The sequence below is a fragment of the Mytilus trossulus genome, chromosome 2, assembly GCF_036588685.1.
Source record: "Mytilus trossulus isolate FHL-02 chromosome 2, PNRI_Mtr1.1.1.hap1, whole genome shotgun sequence".
NCBI lineage: Eukaryota > Metazoa > Mollusca > Bivalvia > Mytilida > Mytilidae > Mytilus > Mytilus trossulus.
Genome location: NC_086374.1, coordinates 95,337,018 through 95,361,441, shown reverse-complemented (window position 1 = coordinate 95,361,441; position 24,424 = coordinate 95,337,018). Strand labels below are relative to the sequence as shown.

Here is a 24,424-nt window from a genome sequence, read left to right as displayed (position 1 = left end):
TTCTTTAATAAAGTTTTTTGATGGTTTTTCCTGGGCGGCGAGGTTACGTTAAAGACGGATATATATACATACATACATACATGAATATAATTATTTTCAGTGACTGTATCTTACATTAATTTGTAGGATCCTTTACTATAGATAATTTAGCTGATCTGTAACAATAACATCTTCATGCCTTATATATCATGTACTGTAGTACGCCGCTAGATTAAAACTGACGTGGAAAGGTAACATATGGCCACCGAAAGCTCTTTTTTTGAGAGCCCAGGTGGTCGTGTGGTCTAGCGGGACGGCTGCAGTGCAGGCGATTTGGTGTCACGATATCACAGTAGCATGGGTTCGAATCCCGGCGAGGGAAGAACCAAAAATTTGCGAAAGCAAATTTACAGATCTAACATTGTTAGGTTGATGTTTAGACGAGTTGTACATACATACATACATACATACATACATACATACATATATACACACATAGAGATATGGGCTCTTATTGATACAGAGTAAACTTGTTTCAGATGTTTATTCTTGCTGTGTACCTCATTTGGAATGTATTTGTATTTCATATATGTCATGATTTATAATATAAAATATACATTAAACGCCGGCTCTGTTAGTCTGCACGGCTAAATGCATTGCTTTGTGTTTGTTATTATTGTAGTACTAGTGTAGTTAAGACTTAGATAATTCAGCTATACAAGTGAAACCAGTTTTTTTTTTATTTCATCATTAGACAGTATACTTCACTAGAAAAATGCGTATCCCAATTTAAAATATAAACTTTTGCAGATTCTTTTTTGTCTGCACACGATTCAATCTGGTAGTGAGTTTAAAATAAGAAAAATACATTAGTTATTTACATGTATCAAATTTGCACACAGTCCTGTGTATCCTCTAAGGGTCTATTTACAATTATTTTACACATAGGTTCTAAATATTGTACATCAAGGCATATACATAAACATGATCACCACCTGCTCTTTCCTAGAAACAACGACCCATAACGCTTGTTTCCGCCGGTCTGTGAAGTAAAGAGCCTTCCAAATCGCTTCCCAAACTTTGTACTAGATCGATACGGGTACCCATATCCATTCGAAAATACTCTCCCAAACCTCTTATTCATACGATTTCCAAAGATAGATCGACCAGGGTAACCTCCTCCGACAAACATTTTACCATAACGCTTATCTTGTCGTCCTGGATACGACCAACCTCCCATAAACATTCGACCATATCTTTTGTCTACTTCAGTCTCCTCGGAGGATCCATCATCTATGTATTCGTCGCTTGAGATACTTCTTGCGTCTTCAAGACAACCGCTTGGATCTTTTGTACATATTTGACACACGGTGTATGCCTTTGGTTCTGTACAGCAATCAGTAATGCGAACGGCAATGTCTCGATTTATACGGGAACATGCAAGACACGTATTAGCCACTTCCATGTCTGTATCACAGGCTGTTCCTTCCCCCGTGTCACTCACCGAAATAGGATGTTCTTTAACGGCAAAAATTGTGGTGAACACGGACATAATAAGCACGGAAGTATGAAAGGCTTTCATCTGAAAAATCAAAAAAAATAGTAAGAAGACAGAACAAATGTTATTGAATACTATCATTAGTTGAAAGCTGTGATTTGTCAATTCATGTTACGATTTATTTTTGCGTTTCTTGATTTGATACGAGTATGAATCTTCTTTGTACAAGATCAACTCGCTGAGCCGATTTTTATAGTGCTTTGAAACCCTGCTATGTAAAAATCATGACATCATACCATCTATTAACAGTGGTTGTACTTAAAAGGAAATTAAAAAAAAACCAAAGTCATAAAAGTACAGAAAGACAGAATCTTGAACAAGAAGAAGCAGTTCAGATCATTGTCCACTTATTGCGCATTAAGTATTTGTATGAAATTTGAGATACCAAATCAATCTACGTCACAGCAAAAGGCAGAAGAAAACAAGGAAATTGTTTAACAATACATGATTTCCCTTATCCATACTAAACTAACTACAATGTTTTTCCTTTTACATTTCGTTATCAAACCAATGTCTAGTGAAAGGAAACAGTCTCCTTTTCACATACATTACACGTTCGCCAAAAACGTGTAACAAAAAAAAACTATATTGAGATCTTTTATTTCAGATGAATAATTTTTAACATAAGTTATAAAATTCCAATGATATTTACCTAATTTGGCACAAAAGTCTGATTTTTTAAGATTGGATTTGATCAGATAATGGTAACATACTGAGCCTAATGTTTAACATTTTTCTTCCTTGACAGTCCATTTTCAGGATGACATGTCTGACACTAATGTTCACGTAATATCAATGATCGCCTACATTTAATACTAGAACTTGTGTCGTCTGAATTCACATAAAACCGGGAGTGATATCATTCTTCTGGATGAGTGGACAAAGATATATACATGTGAACATATAGTTCTTTCACTTATCTCCAAAAAAGTGGAGTTTTGATATAATAAAATTGAGAATGGAAATGGGGAATGTGTCAAAGAGACAACAACCTGAACATAGAAAAAAACAACAGCAGAAGGTCACCAACAGGTCTTCAATGTAGCGAGAAATTTCCGCACCCGGAGTCGCCTTTAGCCGACCCCTAAACAACTATATACTAGTTCCGTGATAATGAACGCCATACTAATTTCCAAATTGTACACAAGAACCTAAAATTAAAATAATACAGGATGAGACTGGATATAAACACGTCATAAATACCAGGATTTAAATGTTGTACTCCAGACGGCCAATTCGGTTACAAAAGATTCGTCAGTGACGCACAGACTTAGATTGAATGAAATTTATAAGGGCATTCGCTAAACAATATCCATGTGCATTTAAAAAAACATCAACAAAGTAGTTCTGAGCTTTATGAAAAGGTATTTGCCTAGTGATAAAAGTATTCATCAACAAAAATAAAATGCAATGGCTCATTTCTTTAATATGTTTGAGCTTTTGATTTTATCCTTTGATTAGGGACTCCTAAGATTCCTAGAAGTTCAGTATTTTTGTGATTTTACTTGTTGTCTAGCATATATTTGAAAAGAACTTATTGGCAGATTTAATATACTTAACAATATTACAATGAATGGGTTTTATTGTTTTGTTTCCTATTCAATTATGCATGGTCAACATTCAGTACTGTTGATTACATGTGTATTACATTGTATTTACAGTTGATTAGCAATTAGTATCGTCTTGTAAACGCGACTTTTGAATAACTTCAAGAACGGAAATGCATTCGAAATTTGAATCCGAAAGTTGATGATCTTGTTAAAATGATGTTTATCAAACCTGGTTAACCGGAAGTTAAACGAGTAGTTCTACAATCAACAACAATTATCGGAATCCTTTATGTAGCTTAGTTTTATGGTAGGTCGATTAACCGTTTCTAAGTACAATGGATGATATTTGTTAAAATTTATATAATGTTAAGGAAACTTAAGGCTACACATAATGGTTGGAAGATAATTTCATAAAATTAATATGTCACTACCATTATTCAACTCGCCTCAAAGCAGTTGAAATTTCACTAAAACATTATCTAATTTAAACTTTTACGAATTTTAACAAAATTGATTCCATTTAACATGCATCTGCATCTCTTTTTAAAGTTAATTTTGGAATTGTGTTGTTATGTCCTAAAACTAAAAAAACTTTCATGATGTGATAGTCATTTACTTGAAATATTTCTATTCTAAATACGTATTTTTTGTCAAGGCAAAATCATTGCCAACGCATTCATAATTTGTTATATTATGTTGCAAGTGAAGAAATCAATATATAACTTTTATCAAAAAATCCACATTGAGGTATAGTGTTATGTTTCCAATGTGTTGGCATCAATCTCTCTGAAATAAACATTAATTGGAAAATACGCGTCGATTTGTTCCGATTATATTTAATAAATTCGCTACTGATGATGTTTATCCGTCCAGAACATTATGTTATATTCTTCTTCTATCAATGATGATAAATTCAACATAATGTGTCTGATTGTAGACGGAAATGTGACAAACGCACTTTATTGGATTTTTTGGGCAGACAATTGGATCCTTGTTACGAAATGTTAAATTATTGATAGTTGATACTTTCGTGGACATTTAAGAGATTTTTGGTGGAATACTGCAGTTTTGACGGTTTTGTACAGTTTTATAATGTATAAGGCATATGCATCACATTTCGATAAAATATCCAAGATTTAGGCAGTTTTATAGGTTTATAAAGCTGGTTTGCCTGTATTCATTTTTATTTTTTTATCTTCTTTATTATCTAATTCGTTGAATTTTAGTCTGCTTATTCTAATTGATGTATATATATATATGAACTTATTGAGGATTAAAGATATTGTTGATCAATGTTTGCGAACCATTATGGGACAAGGTATAAAAGTGTTGAGACTAAAAATGTAAATTATCAAGTTAAAATGTTTAAACTCGATTAGAAATCGTAAATATTGTGATCAGAACCCTTTGAAGAAAAAAAAAACCAATTCCCACACTAATTACAAAACCAAATAAAAAAAAAAAACCAGCATGAAATAAAACAAAAGCAAAACACAAGATAGAATAATAAGACGAAGAAGAATAAAAAGCAAACCAGCAAAAAAATAAATAATAAAATACATAGCACTAAAAAGAAGAAGTTCAACAGAAAAAAAAAAACGTAAAGTAATAAAAAATTAGTAAAATTGATATACTTTAGTAACTTTGTGTTTAATAAAGATTTTTATTTTATTATGCCATTTTTTAATTCATGCTTCCAGATTATTATAGATCTTTATCCCATCTGGTATTGTGTTACATAAATAGACTTTGCTGGCTTTTGCATCAGGGTCAGTGCTAAACCCTTAGAAAAATTTCAAATTTAACGACCAAGATCTATCTCTGATAAGTCCCTGTTTATAACATTTACTACGTAATGCCACTTTCTATGATAGAGATTTTCGTTAAATTAAAAATACAATTCTTTAAAAACGAATCTAGTATTAGTATGAAAAATATCCAATATATGTCAATTTAAGTGTAAAATGTAAAATCCTTATGAAAAGCGCATTTGATGTATACAAGGTTCTTAATGCAGCAAAGTCAATATCTTAATAACTTATTTTAGCACTTGAATAACCTGACTTTTTATTCATCAGGAATTTTCCATTTGTACAATACCACTGTTTGTTCTACAAAAAGTGGTGAATCAAATGCACTTTCATTCTCAAAATCATATCTGACTTTATCAATATAAAAGGGTTAAAATTTTAATGAACTTAATTACATTAATAGTTGTCTGTCTATTATCGAACCTTAAAATAACGATTCCACAAAATTTTAAACAAAATTTAATATCAAGTCACATTTTATGAACTGCTTGCTAGCAAGAATAATATAACACAGAAAATTCACGGAAAAACTAATGCAATAAAGGGATTGCATCTATTCGATCCAATTATCAATGGTTTCTTTGCAATATCCAGCATGTATAATAAGGACGCTCTACGTTGTTGGCTATATTGGTCTTGATGACCACCGGGAGATTTTAAAACGTTATAAACATATCCCACGCTTCGAAATAATAATGCGTTATACATACCAAAAATAACCGAGTTGAGTGCTTACTTGTCGAAGTTTTTGCAATAAACAATCTTATACATATTTTCTTATAACAGCAAACTAATATAAGATGTTTTAATTATAACAATTCTAAATTTTTGTTTATCTATTTCATTTCCAATCTCTGAGCACCCATTAAAATCAAAGATACTCAATTTTTTGATTTTACATACACGGGTTAAAGCTTATATGAATACAATTTCGTATTAAAAAAACAGTTTCAGTGTGTGGAAAATTCCAAAGTAGTTGTTTAGTGTTTTTTGTTATCTATTAATCATGTTTTTCTTTGTCTAATATGTTCTCCTATTTATTTGTATTGTAGTCCTGTAATATTATGTTGTCATCTCAATGTTATATTTAACTTTGCCATTAAAGTGCGAGGTTTGGCATGCCACAAAACCAGGTTCAACCCACCACTTTTATTCTCCTTTAAAAGTGTCCTGTACCAAGTCAGGAAGATGGCCATTGTTATATTATTGTTCGTTTATGTGTGTGTTGCATTTTAACGTTGAGTCGTTTGTGTTTTCTCTTATTTTTGAGATATTGAGATAAGACGTGGCACGGTACTTGTCTATCCCAAATTCATGTATTTGGTTTTCATGTTATATTTGATATTCTCGTGGTGTTTTGTCTGATGCTTGGTCCGTTTCTGTGTGTGTTACGTTTCGGTGTTATGTCGTTGTTCTCCTCTTATATTTAATGCGTTTCCCTCGGTTTTAGTTTGTTACCTCGATTTTGTTTTTTGTCCATGGATTTATGAGTTTTGAACAGCGGTATACTACTGTTGCCTTTATTTATTACCAAAATTAATTATTGTCTTTACATTCAAGATCAAGATATATCAGTACCAATAAACTTAAGATATGAAAATGACTTTAAAATGGAGTGTCTTACACACATCCATGACGAAAGAAAGAATATGTGAAAACAATATGCTGGCATCACTAGCACTGTTATCGTTGTATTTAAGTAATATAACATAGTAGTTTTGATTTCTGTCAGTTTCTTATACAAACTTGTATCTTTCTTCCACATACTCATACTCAAACATCTTTTGTAAGATGAATCAAAACTATCCTGACACTGAGATCCTTAGGCTAACTTAAAAAGATATGAACATTGTCTTTTTTCTGTTCATTAAGAACAAAAAGTCAATTTAAGTATGAAAAGTACTAGTATGATTAAAATATATGGCTTTTTAATTTAATCTTTAAAAAAAAAGTATAAGTGCATTAAACAACAGATTAGTCTAAGACTAATGTACAGGAAAAGATAACAATTGTATTCTTTATACCAACGAATGTGTGCATTTAGATAAATTACATGTTATTTTTAAAGCTTTTCTTGTTCAAAGCGGTTGTTTCGTATACCTACTAGTAATATTGACCATACAAACTTAAAAAAAAATCCTAATCTGTTCGTCGCGCTTCAGTTTAAAGTTTTTGGTCAAGGTAGTTTTTGATGAAATTGAAGTCCAGTCAACTTGAAACTTAATACACATGTTTCCTGTAATATGATCTTTTAATTTTAGTGTCAAATAAGAGTTTTGACCCCAATTTCACGGTCCACTGAACATAAAAATTGATAGTGCAAGTTTCAGGTAAATGTTTTTGGTTTAAGTTATGGTCACTTAAGGTGGTTTTTGATGAAGTGCAATTCCAATTAACTTGAAACTTAGTACATATGTTCCATATGATATAATATTTGTAAGAGTTTTGACCCCACTTTCACAGTTCACTAAACATAGAAAATGATAGTGCGAGTTGGGCATCCGTGTACTATGGACACATTCTTGTATTAGTGATTAAGATTGTACACAGTGTTGACGGCTGTACCTCAATTTGTTTTAACATTTTTACCTATTAACTCTAAAATTGAGAATGGAAATGGGGAATGTGTCAAAGAGACAACAACCCGACCAAATAAAAAACAACAGCAAAAGGTCACCAACAGGTCTTCAATGTAGCGAGAAATTCCCGCACCCGGAGGCGTCCTTCAGCTGGCCCCTAAACAAATATATACTAGTTGAGTGATAATGAACGCCATACTAATTTCCAAATTGTACACAAGGAACTAATATAAAAATAATACAAGACTAACAAAGGCCAGAGGCTCCTGACTTGGGACAGGCGCAAAAATGCGGCGGGGTTAAACATGTTTGTGAGATCTCAACCCTCCCCCTATACCTCTAACCAATGTAGAAAAATAAACGCATAACAATACGCACATTAAAATTCAGTTCAAGAGAAGTCCGAGTCTGATGTCAGAAGATGTAACCAAAGAAAATAAACAAAATGACAATAATACATAAATAACAACAGACTACTAGCAGTTAACTGAAATGCCAGCTCCAGACTTCAATTAAACTGACTGAAAGATTATGATTTCATCATATAAACATCAGGCACAATCCTTCCCGTTAGGGGTTTAGTATCATACCATCATAACATATATGAGAAGAACATAACCCGTGTCATGCCAACAACTGTTTTTAGAATAAATGTCTTTAGTTCCGACGCAAAGACCTTATCAGTGACTCAATATTAACGCCAAAATATGCAATCTTTAATGACTTGACAACAGTATCGTAATTATATCCCTTCTTAATCAGTCTATTTAAAGGTTTTGTAAGTTTCTGAGGTGAATACTGACACCTTTGTGCTTTATAGAAAATATTTCCATAAAAAATTGGATGTGAAATACCTGAACGTATAAAAAGTCTGCATGTTGAGCTATATTTACGAATGATATACCGATGATAAAATTTAGTAAAAGTTTTGACTAGTTTGTTTGTTTTGTTTACACATCGTTGTGAATATAATGTAATTTCATGCCACTGTTACACAGTGAGATGTTTAGCTAGCTATAAAACCAGGTCTTTATCCACCATTTTCTACATAAGAAAATGCCTGTACCAAGTCAGGAATATGACAGTTGTTATCTTTTCGTTTGATGTGTTTGAGCTTTTGATTTTGCCATTAGATTTGGAACTTTTCGATTTGAATTGTCCTTGGCGTTCGGTATATTTGTGATTTTACTTTTAACAACTAATCAACTGTTCTAAATGCGTCCTAATCTTTCAAATGGTGGTTTACCATTCAGAAGATCGAATATTTCTAACAGATCGAAAGATGAAATATTGTACATCATTGACATTTAACCTTGATTGACAGCAAAGACCAGTTCCGACGATAAGCTTTCAATGGGTTTATTTGACAGAGCTCTGTGTTAGATCGGCGAATACAAAATCAAATATCATGCTTGACGACCGCTCATAATTTTCCTAAAAACAAGGACACACAAATAGAGTAATATTAATTTTTCTAATTGATCATTTTCCCAAAGAGGTTTCCCTTCACAGATGTGCACATGTTTTGGCATTTGTAGACACGAAATCAGTACCAATTTTAGTAATTTATGCGTTCCCGAATATCATTCTTAACCATTGCTTTATTTGTTGCAATAATGTACAGTTTTAGTCCTGTGTTACATTACTTGTTGCATTTAGGGTACCTACAGCAGGTAATTATTTTGTCTAATACAATTTCAAATAATCGACGTCTACTGAGGAATGAACCAGCATTCCAAACTCTCGATTATTACAGTTACAGTTATTTAAAAAGGAAAGACGACACCAAAGCGATTCTAGAAAAATTGCAAGTAAGCCAAAGAAAAAAAGACAAAACCTTGACACAATAAAAAACGAGAAATAGCCAAAACGAAGTCATCAAAGCACTACATAGAAAACGATGACTGAGCAACACGAAGCCACACACAAACCGGGTTATTAAACTTTACATTATACGTTATGCAGCAGAATATTAACCTTACATGATTCGTCCTTGTATAATATTTGCATGGTTACACAGTATTTCAGTTTTATAATTAAGAATCTCTTGCTTTACAAATCAGTGATTAAATTATCGTGACAATGTAGAGATGGTTCATTTAAATTCTTGTCACAATCTAAATTTCATTTCAATGAGTTTTAAAATGAAGGATCAACATTATAAACATGGATCATTAATAATAAAAAAAAAACATTACAACACTATGTAAATTGCATGCTCTTGAAGATCTTTTCTGTATTTATCATTATGAATGATCAAAGCCCAATATTTGAAAGCAAGGATGTATTAGAAAACTATGAAAATAAATTTGTCTAACATGATTGTCTTATCAAAAGATTTTACTAGTTTTTAATTACGCACTGTGACCAAACTTTCAGCATGAAAACGTCTATGAAAGTCATTTCTAGACACAAAGAGTCTGTTGTCTAAAATAGATTTAATGAATTTAAAAAGTAACCTCCGTTAAGAAGGATATACAAACGTAGAAATTCTTCCTATATTTTGTTATGAAATTCCACTCCTTTTTAGTCACGCTCATAAAAGAGAAGTAAAAGATACCAACGGGACATTCAAACTCGTAAGTCGAAAATAAAAAATTGACAACACATCATAAAAAACTAAAGACTTAACAACATGAACCCTGCCGAAAACAGGCGGGATGATCCGCAAATGTCATAAATTTGATTCTGATAAAATTATGTTATTTCAAATGAAGCGGTGGATACCAAAGGTCTAAACCGCACAAGACGAAGCGACACAGACACGAGATTGGCACAATAAAATGCAAAAGAACAACAGAACAGAAAACAAAAGTTATCTGAATTACATTCCACACTTAGGCTTAAAACTGTGCAACATCATACCAAGCAAAACAAAGGCGTACAAAAAGCGGATACAACTAAAAAAAATCATTAGTACTGTCACTGTCTGCGGACCATAAAAATCAAAATTGAATTTGAAAAAGTTATTTTGAATCAAAAGACAAACTTTTTTCGAATAGTTTTAACCCATACAGTACATATGAATAATCATTTGTATTCCAATGCTTTGCTTTTTGCCCAAGAACTCTGGTTCATGTGTGACAAACTTTTTCAGTTGTAACATGTCAATTTATGAAAAGTTTTTTTAAATTTTTTTCAGAGAACATTTAAATCTTAATAGGATTTTTTTGTTTTTATTTCAATAAAATATTTTATTATAAAAAAAAATTTACACAAATGTGACACACACGACTAATTATCTATGATTTGTTAAAATTTTTGATTTATGAAATTGAAATTAAACGTTAACACAAACAGGACTAATGGAGATTTGTGATAATAATTGGTTACTACAGGGACATTAGAAACACATACCCATTAATCAGTGTTTAAATCTAGATTCTAATAAAAAAATATCCTCGTTAGTTTAATTAACATTCGGGGCGGTTTTGTCAAAAGCTTTTCTAGAAATACAATATGACAACTGAAGATTCATCAAATGAAACGGTATTGTAATATAATTGTTTTTAAACACCAGCTGAAGAACTGAATCAACAAAGTTAAGTGGACATTTGAGACATCGAATAGATTTATTGGGCTATTCAACAATTTTGTAAAGCTATTCAATCCAGAATATTGAATCATCCAATAAAAACCTATTGTGATATATAAAAACATTGCAACGAGCGACAAGTGTCGTGTTTGTTAATAACTAAAATAAGATTTTATCTGTTGACATTCCCGAAGTACCGACTTGAGTGCCAGTTAGACATTTGTTCTAGAGTGATTAAACATTGTATCAAAAAATAAAAATTGCCGATGGCTGAAATAGATAACCCACATTTCCTTTAAAATGAAAACGTCGACACCTACAGTATATGTCCATCAGTACATTTCTTTACTATTTAAGAATTGAATGCTTCTTTTTGTAAATTCATTGGGGTGTGAAAACGTTGAATGAAGCAGTTAGACATTTCATTTTAAAAATGTGCATGTGCACACAATCAAAGATTTTACAACCCAATGAAATTGCTAAAAGAAGCATTCAATCCTAGTACTAGTTATAACATTTTTCCTAGGATCATGAAATAAGATTTTTGTCAATTTTGTCTTTTATATACCTGTGCATTTTCATGTGGAAGCTCTTGACATGATGAATGTTATATTTCATTTTGAAATTATTACATGTATGTTTCATTATGATACGCTATTTTAATTGGCTAACAGCTATAGCGTGTCATTTTAAAATTAGCCATTATTTCAGAATGAAATGTAACGTTCATGATGACACGAGCTTCCAAAATAAAGTGCACAGTTAAATAAAAGAAAAAGTTGATAGGTACATGTTTGCATGATCCTAGCAGAGAAATGTAATTATAAATATTGAATGCTTCTTTTAGTAATTTCACATGGTTGACTATTCGACCACTTATTTAGTGACGCGTCTCAGCGCTCTATACAAAGTGTACATCGGTAAACGCTTTAACGTCCCAATAAATTTACAAAAAGAAGCTTTCAATTCTTAAATTAAGGTTTCAGAATGACATGATACATTTATTGCTTTTATCAAATTAAAATAACGTATCATATTGAATTATACATTATTACTAAATTAAGTTTACTTATAACTAGTGGTAGAAGTGATCCACACAGTTTCATAATTTGCTGTTCGTGGGGATGAGGTTAGGTTGCATAATTTGTTTAAAATACTCATGACACTAGTTTATTCTACTCAATGTCTCGAACCAAAATGGAGGTTGTGAACTTAATAGTTATAAAAGGTACCAGGATTATAATGTAGTACGCATAAATTATATAGTTATCATACATTTAAAGATTTTTAAGGTAACTTTTTGAAAATGTTTGTCTTGTTAAAAAACAGAAATTATTCATTCCATAGAATCATTCCAGGTTAAATGTACATACACAATAAATATATAGGCACTTGTTTGTACATTGTTCTATTCAATCTTTTTTCATGATAATCTATAACACAAAATTTTAACTTAATATGAAATAGAATTGCTTGAATTTTAATGGGATATTTACTTGTAACTACTGCGTTGAATAAATTCAACCGTGTTTCATTTTGAGAACCCCAAATTGAACGTTGAATGAAAATAATCTGCCGATTATGCATAGTTTGCTGGTTATATATTCTGTACAATAAGAATTGGTTATAACTGTAATTACGCCGTTATTTCTTTAATAGCTAATTCCGATACAGATAAAGCGATAAGGTTTCATATTTCCGGCAAATTATGCTGTGAAATATTGTGTTATATTTTCCCACTAGTGAATAGATTGAGGAACCGACACAAATAAATAGCTGTTGACCTTATATTGTTTCTAATAGTTGCAATAATGTCCTAATTCATAAATATCAACCTTTTGCTGAAATGTTATCGTCTTTGTTAATTTTGGTGCATCGATTATTTCTGTACCATATCAAGCAATCATTAATAGATGGATTTTGATAGTTGATTGCTCGTGATGAAGTTAGTGCTGATCATTCAACATGTAATAATTATTTCTTAGTATTTTGTACTATCGACAATTTGTCATTTTTTCCTTTTCTCCTACTGCCTTACATTTTTTTAGAATACGAAGAGGGCATAATATTCAGAAATAGCCAATAACACCACATGCATGTACCAATGCAGCAAACGTCGTGCACAAAAGGGTGATGTATCTTCTTTTATAAAGGTAAACAGCTGTGATACAGCTGGTATAAGTCACATGTTTTGGTATGTTAAATATATCAATGGGGTGCTATATCGTTGAGGTAGTATATCAATGGGTAGAAATTTAAATGTCAATGGATAATTCCTGTTCCTCTTTTGTTAAGATGTACAAAAAAGCTGTGCTCTGATTTTTTTTATATTTCATAATATGAATCATAGACCCTATGTGGTTAATTTTCATTAAGATAAAATGTTAAAATACCTTGGAAATATATAAAACTGGGTTGTGATTTTCTTGTGAAATATATGAATGGGAATGGATTTTCGTCTTTATCAATAAAGGCAACAGTAGTATGGAGAAAACATATGGAATGAGGCGTTTTTCAAAGCCAAGATGGACATCTGTTTTCAGATTTGCAGATTAAGACACCCGTTACAAGTTTTAATAACACAACAATTTGTACCCTTTAAGCTAGTTTTAATAACTCCTTCAAGTAATATCAAATTCTAAACGAATACACATATGGTTAGGACAAGTTACATTAAAAGAAAAATGGCACTTTATTTTCGCACTCTTATTGATTAATATCAAAAACCAAACACCAAAAAAACTTTATTCTTTAAATACGTGTTAATATTTAGGCTCTACTGATTTGAATACGTCAGTATTAATATAAAAGTCCCGATTCTCAAGTCTTTCTTAAGTCAGTATCATTGACAAAATACTTTTTTTATGGTTATTTGTTTTAGACTCTTATTAAACATTTTTGGTGAGCAACCATTTTATTCCTCTATTCATTTTAAAACAAATTTTTACCAAATCATAAAAAATATCTTATTTTCAAACCCCTCATCTCAAACACAAGCACACATACATGTATTCCGTATTACATAATATTGATGTTTTTGCTACGTAATGTACATTTTCTACTGGAACAGACGACAATTAAGGAAACGTTGTTATAATACTTGTAATGGGAACACAGTTTCGTTCAATCTTTTGAGTTGAGCCAATCGCGACTGATTTTTACAGTTTGGTCTAACGTTTTTCTATTGCACCACTGTGCCATGTTAGATAAGAGTTCATATGTTTAAACCCTCTTAATTTTTGCATTTCGCTAAATTAATATCTGTCATATTTGGTTTTCGTAAATTGTTTTGCTATTATTTAGTCGGTTTCTTTTCTTTATTATAATGTTTTGCACATTTATATCAATTACACATTAAAGAAGAGTACACTGAATTTTGCATATTTGTAATTATCATTATCTCTATATTCAGTGCATGTTGGTATATGCCGATACCGTTGTATTTGCATTCAGTGCATGCTGGTATTTGCCGATATCTTTGTAATTGCAATCAGTGCCTGTTGGTATTTGCCGACACCGTTGTAATTGCATTCAGTGCATGCTGGTATTTGCCGATAACTTTGTATTTGCATTCAGTGCATGTTGGTATTTGCCGATACCGTTGTTGCTGTATTTAGTGCATGTTTTGTATTTGCCTATACCATTGTTTCTGTATTCAATCCATTTTATTTTAACGATATATTGATTGATACCGTTGATGCTGTACACAATCAGTGCATGAGTTGAATTTGCCAGTATTGTTTTTTGCTGTATTTGGCGCATGTTTTGTATTTGCAAATATAATTGTTGTTGTGTTCAGTGCTTGTTTGTATATCCCGACACCGTTGTTCCTGTAATCAGTCCATTTTTGTATTTTTCGATTCCGTTGTTGGCGTAATCAGTGAATCTTTGTATCTGTCGGTACTGTTGTTTGTAGACAAAACGCGCGTCTTGCGTATACTAAATTTAGTCCTGGTATCTAAGATGAGTTTATTGTTAAGAGTATGCTTTATATTTTTCGATACTTGTATGCTGTTATCAATGCATGTTTTTCGTATATGCCGATGCCGTTGATAATGAATAAAGTGCATGTTTGATTTTGTCGCTACCGTTGTTGGTGAATAATACTTCAGATGTGACAATTTAAGTGAAACCATTAATTTATAAAACCATCGTCAGCATCTTGAAGTCATTAGCTGTCTTTTTTTAATTCATTTTTCCTTTTACAATTTTAACATGCACATTGTTGTATAATAATGATTGACATTCTTTAGATATTTAACGAACTATCTACTTGAAAATCGACATCTTCATTTGCCAATTTCTGTTTTATGACGTATAAGGATTGATTTTACTTTGATGAATACCACTTTCGTCTCACCAGATAATTTCTGTCAAAAAGTGTGTTAAAATTTTTACATACACATTTAAAATATATATTTTTTCGAATATTAAGTCTGAAAATATTGTTCTGCAATTTGATGAAAAATATAATAATCACTTAATCTCGCATAAATTAGAAAGAAGGAAAATAAAACAGCATTCAAGTCTGTAATAAATTCTGCTTTCTTACAATATTGAGATAGATTTTTTTCTGTTTGAAGACGTCGTTTGTGTAGTTCGGTGATAAATAATAGTTAGGCTTTAATGCAACTATACATATTTACTGATTTTACTTGAAATTTCAAATCAGGTCAAATGACACAAGAAAGCCTAGACTATGGAGATTATTGTACAAATTTAACCTTAAAAAGGAGGAGGCTAACAAAAATATTAAGCAAGAAAGCGAAAACAATAACTTGCTCGATCTAAAAATCTCACACATTTTGTGAATGTGCAGATTTGAAAAAAATGATTTTAATTTTATTTTAAAAATTTAACAAAATCTTTTATATTGTGCAAACATAAAATTGTTGGGTTCTTACGGGATCAGCCATGAAAAAATGATTTGCCATCTATTTCTTTTAGTTCCCGATTGCCTTTAAAGAGTTATAAAAGTCGTGTTTATTTTTGAAAGCATAAGACTTTATTTTGTTTTATAGCGGACGGATAATTTGAGAGATGTTCTATAATACATTTTGCTGTTCGTTAGATGTTTCATATTTAAATGGAACCGTTGGTTTCCTCTTTGGTTTGAATTGATATTTTGTCATTCTTGGTCCTTTTATAGATTTTCTATTCCGTTTGGGTTTAACTCAATGTTGAATTCAATTCTTCTCTGGTTGACAGCTGGCAATCATATCATAATTTTATACAAAATAATTCTCGTTTGCATGTTTTTATGTACTGTACAAACACAAATAGTTTTAACCCCTCGATAGACAGTATATATTTGAATTTATATTGACTTTTCTAATTTGTCAACTGTACTCAATTACTTTAAACATAAGGGGGAAAGGGGGTTGAGATCTCACAAAACTTGTTTAATCCCACCGATTTTTTGGGTCTGTGCTAAGTTAGGAGCCTCTAGCCTTTGTTAGTCTTGTATGTTTTATAATTTTAGTTCATTTATATGTTTTTGAGTTTTGTATGACGTCAATGTTCACTGAACTAATACACATTTTTATTTAGGGGTCAACTGAGAACAACCCCGGGTACGGGATTGTCTCGCTAAGTTGAAGACCAATTGATGTCTTTCTGCTATTATCTGCTCTTTGGTCGGGTTGTTGTCCCTTTGACATATTCACCATTGTCAGTATCAATTTTATAATTCTTTAAAAAGACATGAAAGAAAAATATTTCGAAGTTCATTAAAAAATTGAAAATTTTTAAATACTGGAAATCTCGCGATTGTAAATGATAACAATTAATAGCTATTGTATTCAAACACTCGCAGGATTGTAAGTTAGAAAATCCGTCAAACTTGCCAAATAAAGACTTCTAGACCACTACCTTAATTGTAATATAAACATCATAAACTAAATATACATGTATTTCCAAACAAAAGCGTTTTTCATTGACAATCGTAACTGATAGTTGCATTGATCCTTATTGATGTTCTCAAGTAAGTAAGCAAGTAAGTAAGTAAATTTTATTTAGAGTCGGCATATATATACATAATAACAAGAAAAAATGAGCTCTGCTGAGCTCTTTAACCGACTATCACATAAAAAATCATGCAGCATCATGCAAATACTACCAAATAAAACTGATAAAACATGCAATATAATGAAAGCAACTCTATTTGAATTGTGAGCCTCCAGAGTCAAAGCTCATGTGGCAAGCGCCTCTATGTGCATTGAAACGGGGGAATCATCAAATCACTTGAAAATCATAAAATATAGCAGACTAAAAGCATAAAAACAATAAATAAATAAATATAAGCACTAGCATTTAATGGCAGATATATTAAAAAAAATGCATAAAAAGCAGAGCAAAAGGCCATTATAAAAAGAAAGAAAGAAATTTCAACTTTGAGACAGCACTGGATGGAAACGACAAGAACTGCAGAAGCATTTTTGACCCCCATATCAACTGTTAATGTACATCCTCAGCTTTCAAATAATTGGCTTGGAGTGTTCCTGATGAGGGTAATTTCAGGAAAAAATGTTTCAGATGCATGAAATTACAATTTGTTGTTTACATTTGTTTTATTTTCGAATTGTTCGATACACACTACATATTACAGATTTCAAATTTAAATCATCGTATTTATATGATTTAGGAAATTGAGTTACAATCAAATTCACACAAATATCAAGAAGCGTGAAATTAACAACTTATATTGCATTACCAATCTAAAACTGCTACAAGTTATTTCCTGCTGCAATAATTGTACTGAAGGGGAATGACAAGCCAAAACAAACCTTGTATTAAAGTTATTGGCACAGTCTTTTGCAATACCATTTGACGCTGTTAATCGAAAAAAAAAATCGCAAAAACCTGTAGAAAAGAGTCTGTCTTGGTCCAGAAAGAGTCAAAACAAATTATTTCAATGCATTTGACGTATACATAGTAAATGATCTGAGATAACATAACTAAACAAAAGTTGAAACTTTCACTAAAAATATGCCTTAATTCCGCATTTATCTCTATATCTTGCTTTCCAGTTTGAACGTAAAAAAGATGTAACGATGAAAAGTTGATGAAATAAAAGCAATATATGTAGTCCTATGTAGCCCTCTTGGGATCTTCTTTTAAATTAGTTAAAAAAAGTTATATGGTTGCTGTCTCATTAGTGCATTACCGCTAAATATGTCAAAATTAATCGAAAAAGATATATACCCAATTAACTATTCACTTTTTGGGACGTGATCTTTAAGACAAAATAAGAAGCACACTTTATATTCTTTTTTGTGTATATCTTTATTCTCATAAAGCCAATGCATTACATCGGTACAGAGAAAACAAATACAACAATAAATATTTACAATATGTAAAAAACAAGCGAGAGAGGTTACAAAAGTAAAAGTGCCCAAAAGTGTTTATATTACAGCTGAAAAAAAAGAAATAAAAAATATCCTCTTACCTTTATGGTCAGGTGCGTGGTATCAATGCAAGCACAGATTAGTATGGCAACATTCTCATAGGTAGTTTATATATCAAGAATCAAACCCACTCGGCGGGAAAATCAATGCAGCAGATCTAACGGAGCATTCCGCTACATCCGGTTTTGAGAAATGGTATTTATTTAAATATTTTCATTACATTAGCAAATAAAATCACTTAAATTGCATATTACAATAGTCATCGCTATTTCGTGTTTGAAAATAGATTTTAGAATTTTCTCACTGATTAATGAGGTTTTAAACAACATGCGCTAATTGTGGGTCGTTAAATGGCTCAAAAACTAATAAAATGTCAACAAACATGTAAATAGGAATGATTTTCTAATGGGACCTTTTGTAATTGGCACTTCCATCGATTCGATAAGTAAATGATACATTTTATCTGATTTTAGTAATTTGTAAATGTTTTGACTACCTATTGATTGACAGGTGCCCGAATTGATTATGATTAATCAAAATGAAACAAACCAATTCAAGTAAATAGTATAGGAGCTAGTCTAGAGCGAAACGAGTTTCTTTTTGAAAGTTTAAAGCAAAATGTTTGGAAATCAAAATTAAGTAAAAACGTGCTTTGATTGATAAGTACAGTTGCATGTATAATTTGTTGGCATGAATATTATTTATTTGATAATTTATGATAACGTCGTAACTACAATCCCCTTCCCTTTCATGAATGTGACTACCGAATTAGACTATTTACCGGATTTGTAATCACATAAGCAACACGACGGGTGCCACATGTGGAGCAGGATCTGCTTACCCTTCCAAAGCACCTGAGATCATCCCTAGTTTTTGGTGGGGTTCGTGTTGTTTATTCTTTAGTTTTCTATGTTGTGTCATGTGTGCTATTGTTCTGTTTGTCTTTTTCAATTTTAACCATGGCGTTGTCAGTTTGTTTTAGATTTATGAGTTTGACTGTCCCTTTGGTATCTTTCGTCCCTCTTTTATGATAAATTTCCTGTTTACTAAAGTTTATTTTTTTTAAAATACAATGTATTTTCTTATTCCAGCCATAGATTTCCTTAGCCGTATTGGCTCAACTTTTTGGAATTTTAGTCCTCAATGCTCTTCAACTGTGTATCTGTTTGGGTTTTCATATCTGAGCGTCACTAATGCATTTTATGTAGACGAAAGCGCTAGCGCGTCTTGCGTATTACATTATACATTTTATAAGGCTGGTTACTTTGATAACTATTGTTATGTTTAATTTGATTTCACTTCAATAAAACTAAAACATTTACTAGTTTGTGAACAAACTGTAGGAAAAGTGAGTGCTCTTGTATTTTAATTGGTCATTAGATTTTAGTACCAGTTTACTCCATCATTTTGCAATAATTCCAAAAGGGGCGATTTGACTTAATATAACATGAAAGTATGTTTTTGAAAAATTGTACAAGACAGTGCGAGTTGCAAACCAGAATGGGAAGGCAAGTTTTCACAAACACGTGTTTTAAACTAGAGGCGCTAAAGAAACTTTGAAGCGCTAAAGAAACTTAGCACTATCTAAAAGAGGGACAAAAGATACAAAAGGGACTCGTTACTCGAAAACAAGCTGACAATGATATAAAAAAAAACCCACGAAAACGGATAAAATACTAATTTACAATATCATTAAAATACGAAACACAACATTGTAAATTGAAGACGGACCAACACGAACCCAACCAAATGCCGGGGATGACTTCAATTACTCTAAAAGAGTTTAAACATAACATTATCGATCTACAAAGGTCACCTCCATGAAAAACAAAAAAAATGGAAAACGGAAAAATCAAAAGCTCAAACCTATCTTCCGAAGGGAAAACACTTATCATATTCTTGACTAGATATTGCAATCCACACACAATTCAACCGCCCCAGTTGAGTAGCAGAAATAAGATTTAAGTGAAAACGACACTTGATTTTAAAATCTCAAAAGGTTAAAACGTATCAAAGGGCATGTCATTGTTTTATTGTTTAATTTCATTAATTTCTGAGAATTATGCAACATTTCTGTCTCAAGATATTTTAGCGTACACTTAAATCAGACATTTTCCAGAATTTGAATTAATTCTTTGTGAACTTTATATTCTTATATTAAGAATCATAAACATTATACTTGAGAAATTTCTAGAATAACCGTACATTATCCACTAGAGATTAAACAAAGATATACATGGTTTGTAAACCAAATTGGCCTTACAAAACAGCAAAAACGTCAATTAAAACTTTGCATGAGGATCTGAATGGGATTTACAGAAATGAAAATTGTTGCGAAATAAGTTTAAATAGAGAACAAAGTACAAAAACATAAAAAGAACCGAGAAAAATTGTCGACAAAAAGAGAATTAGGTAATAAAATATATTTTACAGCATCAAACTATGCACATAATAAAGTGAGTGACTTAGTTACAGCAAAAGCTGTATATACACGTATATCTCCAGGCATTTCAATGTGTCACTTTGATCCGACATTTTCCAAACTATAAATGAATAGACCGCTTTCGAGTTCATCCTTCACCGTAAAAAACTCGTCAATTATACGCGCCTTTATCATCGTCATTTGTGCGTTTAGGGGCGTCGTCACTTCCTTTCCAATGTTGAGCGAGTGGTTGGAAAACTATAAAATCTATATTGTACGAAATATTCGGCAAATTGAATTCTCAAAATTGACAAAAAACACTGCTGTCATTAGGGAATTTTCAGTAAGTACCTACAGAGCAACTATTATTTCTAGTTTATCCTGCACAAAGACGATCACTAAGACGCTTGATGAACGTAAATAGTGCAGGGATACAGGCGACCCCCTGTATCTGGTAAATGACGTCATAAAGGCGTGCATAATTGACGAGTTTTTGCAGGTGACGGATGAACTCGAAAGTGGTCTATTCTTTGTGACTTTACTTTCAACATAATGGATATTGAATTTTAAACCTAGTACCTTTGATAACTAATTAATGTCTGAGATTAGTAGTTTACATCTTTAAAAATCAAGAAGTAATTAAAATGAAAAAGCTTGTTTATCAGTTGATAAAATCAAACTAAATATTAGTGTTATATATTATATTTTATCACATATTGTGTACTGATATGTACGTTATTACATGGCCAATAATAGCTGGAAGTCAAGGTTGGTTATCAGCCCTCGGGGCCGATATCGATATCAGCCCTCGAAATCCATATCAAGCCCCCGAGTTTAACTTCCGGTAACCTGTCAATCAAAGACTATTTGTAAACAAGTTGCTTAAAAATATGTGATAATGATAAAGCCCTCTGGCTTGATATGGGAGTCTAGGGCTGATACCTAGGCAATATGGAAAATGCCATGTAATAATCTATAAATATATCTGTCGATACATGTACATTTACCTGTAATTTGGCATTGCACAAGGACATGTTTTCTCTGACTGGTAGTGACGTCTTGACACTAAAACAATTGCATATTGGATAAGTAATGATAATATTTTAGATAAATAATCTTTGTATCTATTTTTATTGGCTTTGAACTACCTGTCAGTAACATTTTTTCATATTTTCCATGCGCCCTGGGGCTTGTTGTGGCCGGCTTTGTGGTATGGAAGTTACCCCAAATTGAAGACTATAGTTGCTTATATCCACTTCATTTGAATGTAGGTGGAAAGTTGTCTCAATCTTTACATCTCTTTATCAAAACTTCGAAATAGCGATATTGTTTAATGTAATTATCCACAAATAAAATTGAGAATGGAAATGTGGAATGTATCAAAGAGACAACCCGACCATAGAAAAAACAACAGCGGAAGTTTTTCTACAAAAACTGCATTTTCATATTAAATGCACGCTTTTAAAATCTGTTTATTTATCTGTTGAATCTTTAATATTTAAATGCCAGCATGATTTAACAAATCTGATTTTGACCATATTAGGTGAAAAACATTTACGGAAACCTGGCCCTACCTTTTTAGTTTCCAATATGTACATATATTGTATATCAATACTTTCAACCTGTTTCTCAATACAAATGACCATGATGAACATTGATCTATATGTTCCTTCAGATGTATTTCCATTTGGAATTAGTGTTGTTCGTTTATATATTTACGATATCACTTACCTGAACCAATATTGATGTAAGAATTGTGAAATCAGAGCTCATTTTTCTAATGCATAACCATATCATAGATAAGGATTTAGGAGTCATCATTTTAAATGAAGTAAATTACCAAACGTGATATATCTATTGATATATGCCATTATCGCTATTATCTGTATTTTTCCTTTGATGTTTTTTTGTGATAATTTTTATATCACGCGTGTAGAGTGAGAATGAAAATTATCGCTAGTTTCTAAGGTCCTTAGCAACAGCGTATTAATATAATGCATGCGCTAGAGTGTCGGCCAATCAGAAAAGATTAGCCAGAACTATATAAAAAACTGTTATCGGATGACTTCGCTGAAATGTCAACAATAAAAGATGATTTCTCGTTTTAATATTTTACCGTGCATTTCGCCGTTAAATAATTTATTGGAAGTTAATAAAAGTAATCAAATCATGTTATTAACAAATAAAAAAAAATCCTTTTTTTACATAAGTCAACTTCAAATCATCGTAGGTCTGTCTGCATGTACATTTCTTCATGCATGTATATTTCTTCGTCTGCTTTGAAAATACATAATATATTCAACCGTTCACTTCATTTTGATACGTAGAAACACCATATTACAGCTTATCAACAGTACTAGTGAAAATTGTTTTTGCCATATTTGAACACGCCGGATGGTCAGATGAGACATCTTTTTTCAAATGAATGAACTACCTGAGCGACTACATATATATATCAAATAAGCCTACGTCAAAAAAAATAGTACCACAAAAGAAAATGCATTATCATCGTATACGATACTTTTTTTTACTGAAATTTAAATTAAATGATATTCGTAAATACAAATAATAGCGATAAATAGATTATTTATGTTTTATTTAAACTCGATGCATTTTCTCATTCTCATCTCATCTCAGGGCTCCGCCCTTCGATGAGATGATAATGAGAAAATGCATCTCGTTTAAAAAAACATAAATAATCTATAATTATTATATGTACATACGTGTTGAATGTCCGTTTCAATTCAAAACACCGCTCCATTGCGTTTTGTATTTTTAACATTAATGGTACCAATATTTCGGCACCAGATGCACATTTGTACAAGAAATGTCCCCTTACCCAATGTTCGAGACCGAAATAATTTGAAAATCCAGAGCTTATAAAAAACCCATTTAAGAACTGATAAAGCAAAGAGGACAAAAGATATTGCAAAACAAAATATGCCGAACACGAGTTCTATAACAGCTTATGTGTCATTCTTCAAAGCAAAATCAAGATTCGTGATATATGATTTTTTTGATTTTTTGCACAGCATATAAAACAACCTTTCATTGTCTTTTTATAGGTGTGTTTTTATAGTATAACACATATATGTGTATAATAAACAATTTGACAAGAATTGATAATTTGACAAAGGAAAATTTCACGTCCTATTGATAGTCACATTGACAGTTCTCTTCTTTTTCTAACCAGGTGCGCGTTTCAGCAATGAACTTCTTCAGTAATTCTCGACGCCAAAACATTTGAAAGCAGTCTAAAATCTAATACAAACGTTGCAGAGGTTGCAAATATGAAAATAAGGATATGAGATATGATTGCCAATAAAACAACTATTCAAGTTCAAGAAAAGTAGATTTAAGCAACAATATTAGATGATTTGTGAAATTGTTTATCTTGTCAAAATGAACTAGATGTAATTGAAAATTGCAACATACAATGACTTAATCTGCTAAATAATAGTATGCAACTTAAATTTAAACAAGACATCATTGATCATCAGTGTACATGTTACAGTAAAAAGGTGAAATTAGGAATTACATGTTATTACTAAAATTTCGAAATTGCATGTAATCTCCGATTTACT

The 24,424-nt window shown here is 31.5% G+C and overlaps 1 protein-coding gene across 1 annotated transcript; it reads right to left on the bottom strand.

Moving 5' to 3' along the window:
* Positions 1-695: 695 nt before the first annotated feature.
* LOC134708423 (uncharacterized) lies at positions 696-18,627 on the bottom strand. Its single transcript, XM_063568930.1, has 2 exons — positions 18,460-18,627; positions 696-1,561 (listed from the first exon to the last, which is right to left on the bottom strand). Exon 2 carries the CDS (start codon positions 1,559-1,561, stop codon positions 968-970), a length of 594 nt encoding a protein of 197 aa, XP_063425000.1. The 5' UTR covers positions 18,460-18,627; the 3' UTR covers positions 696-967.
* Positions 18,628-24,424: the final 5,797 nt, after the last annotated feature.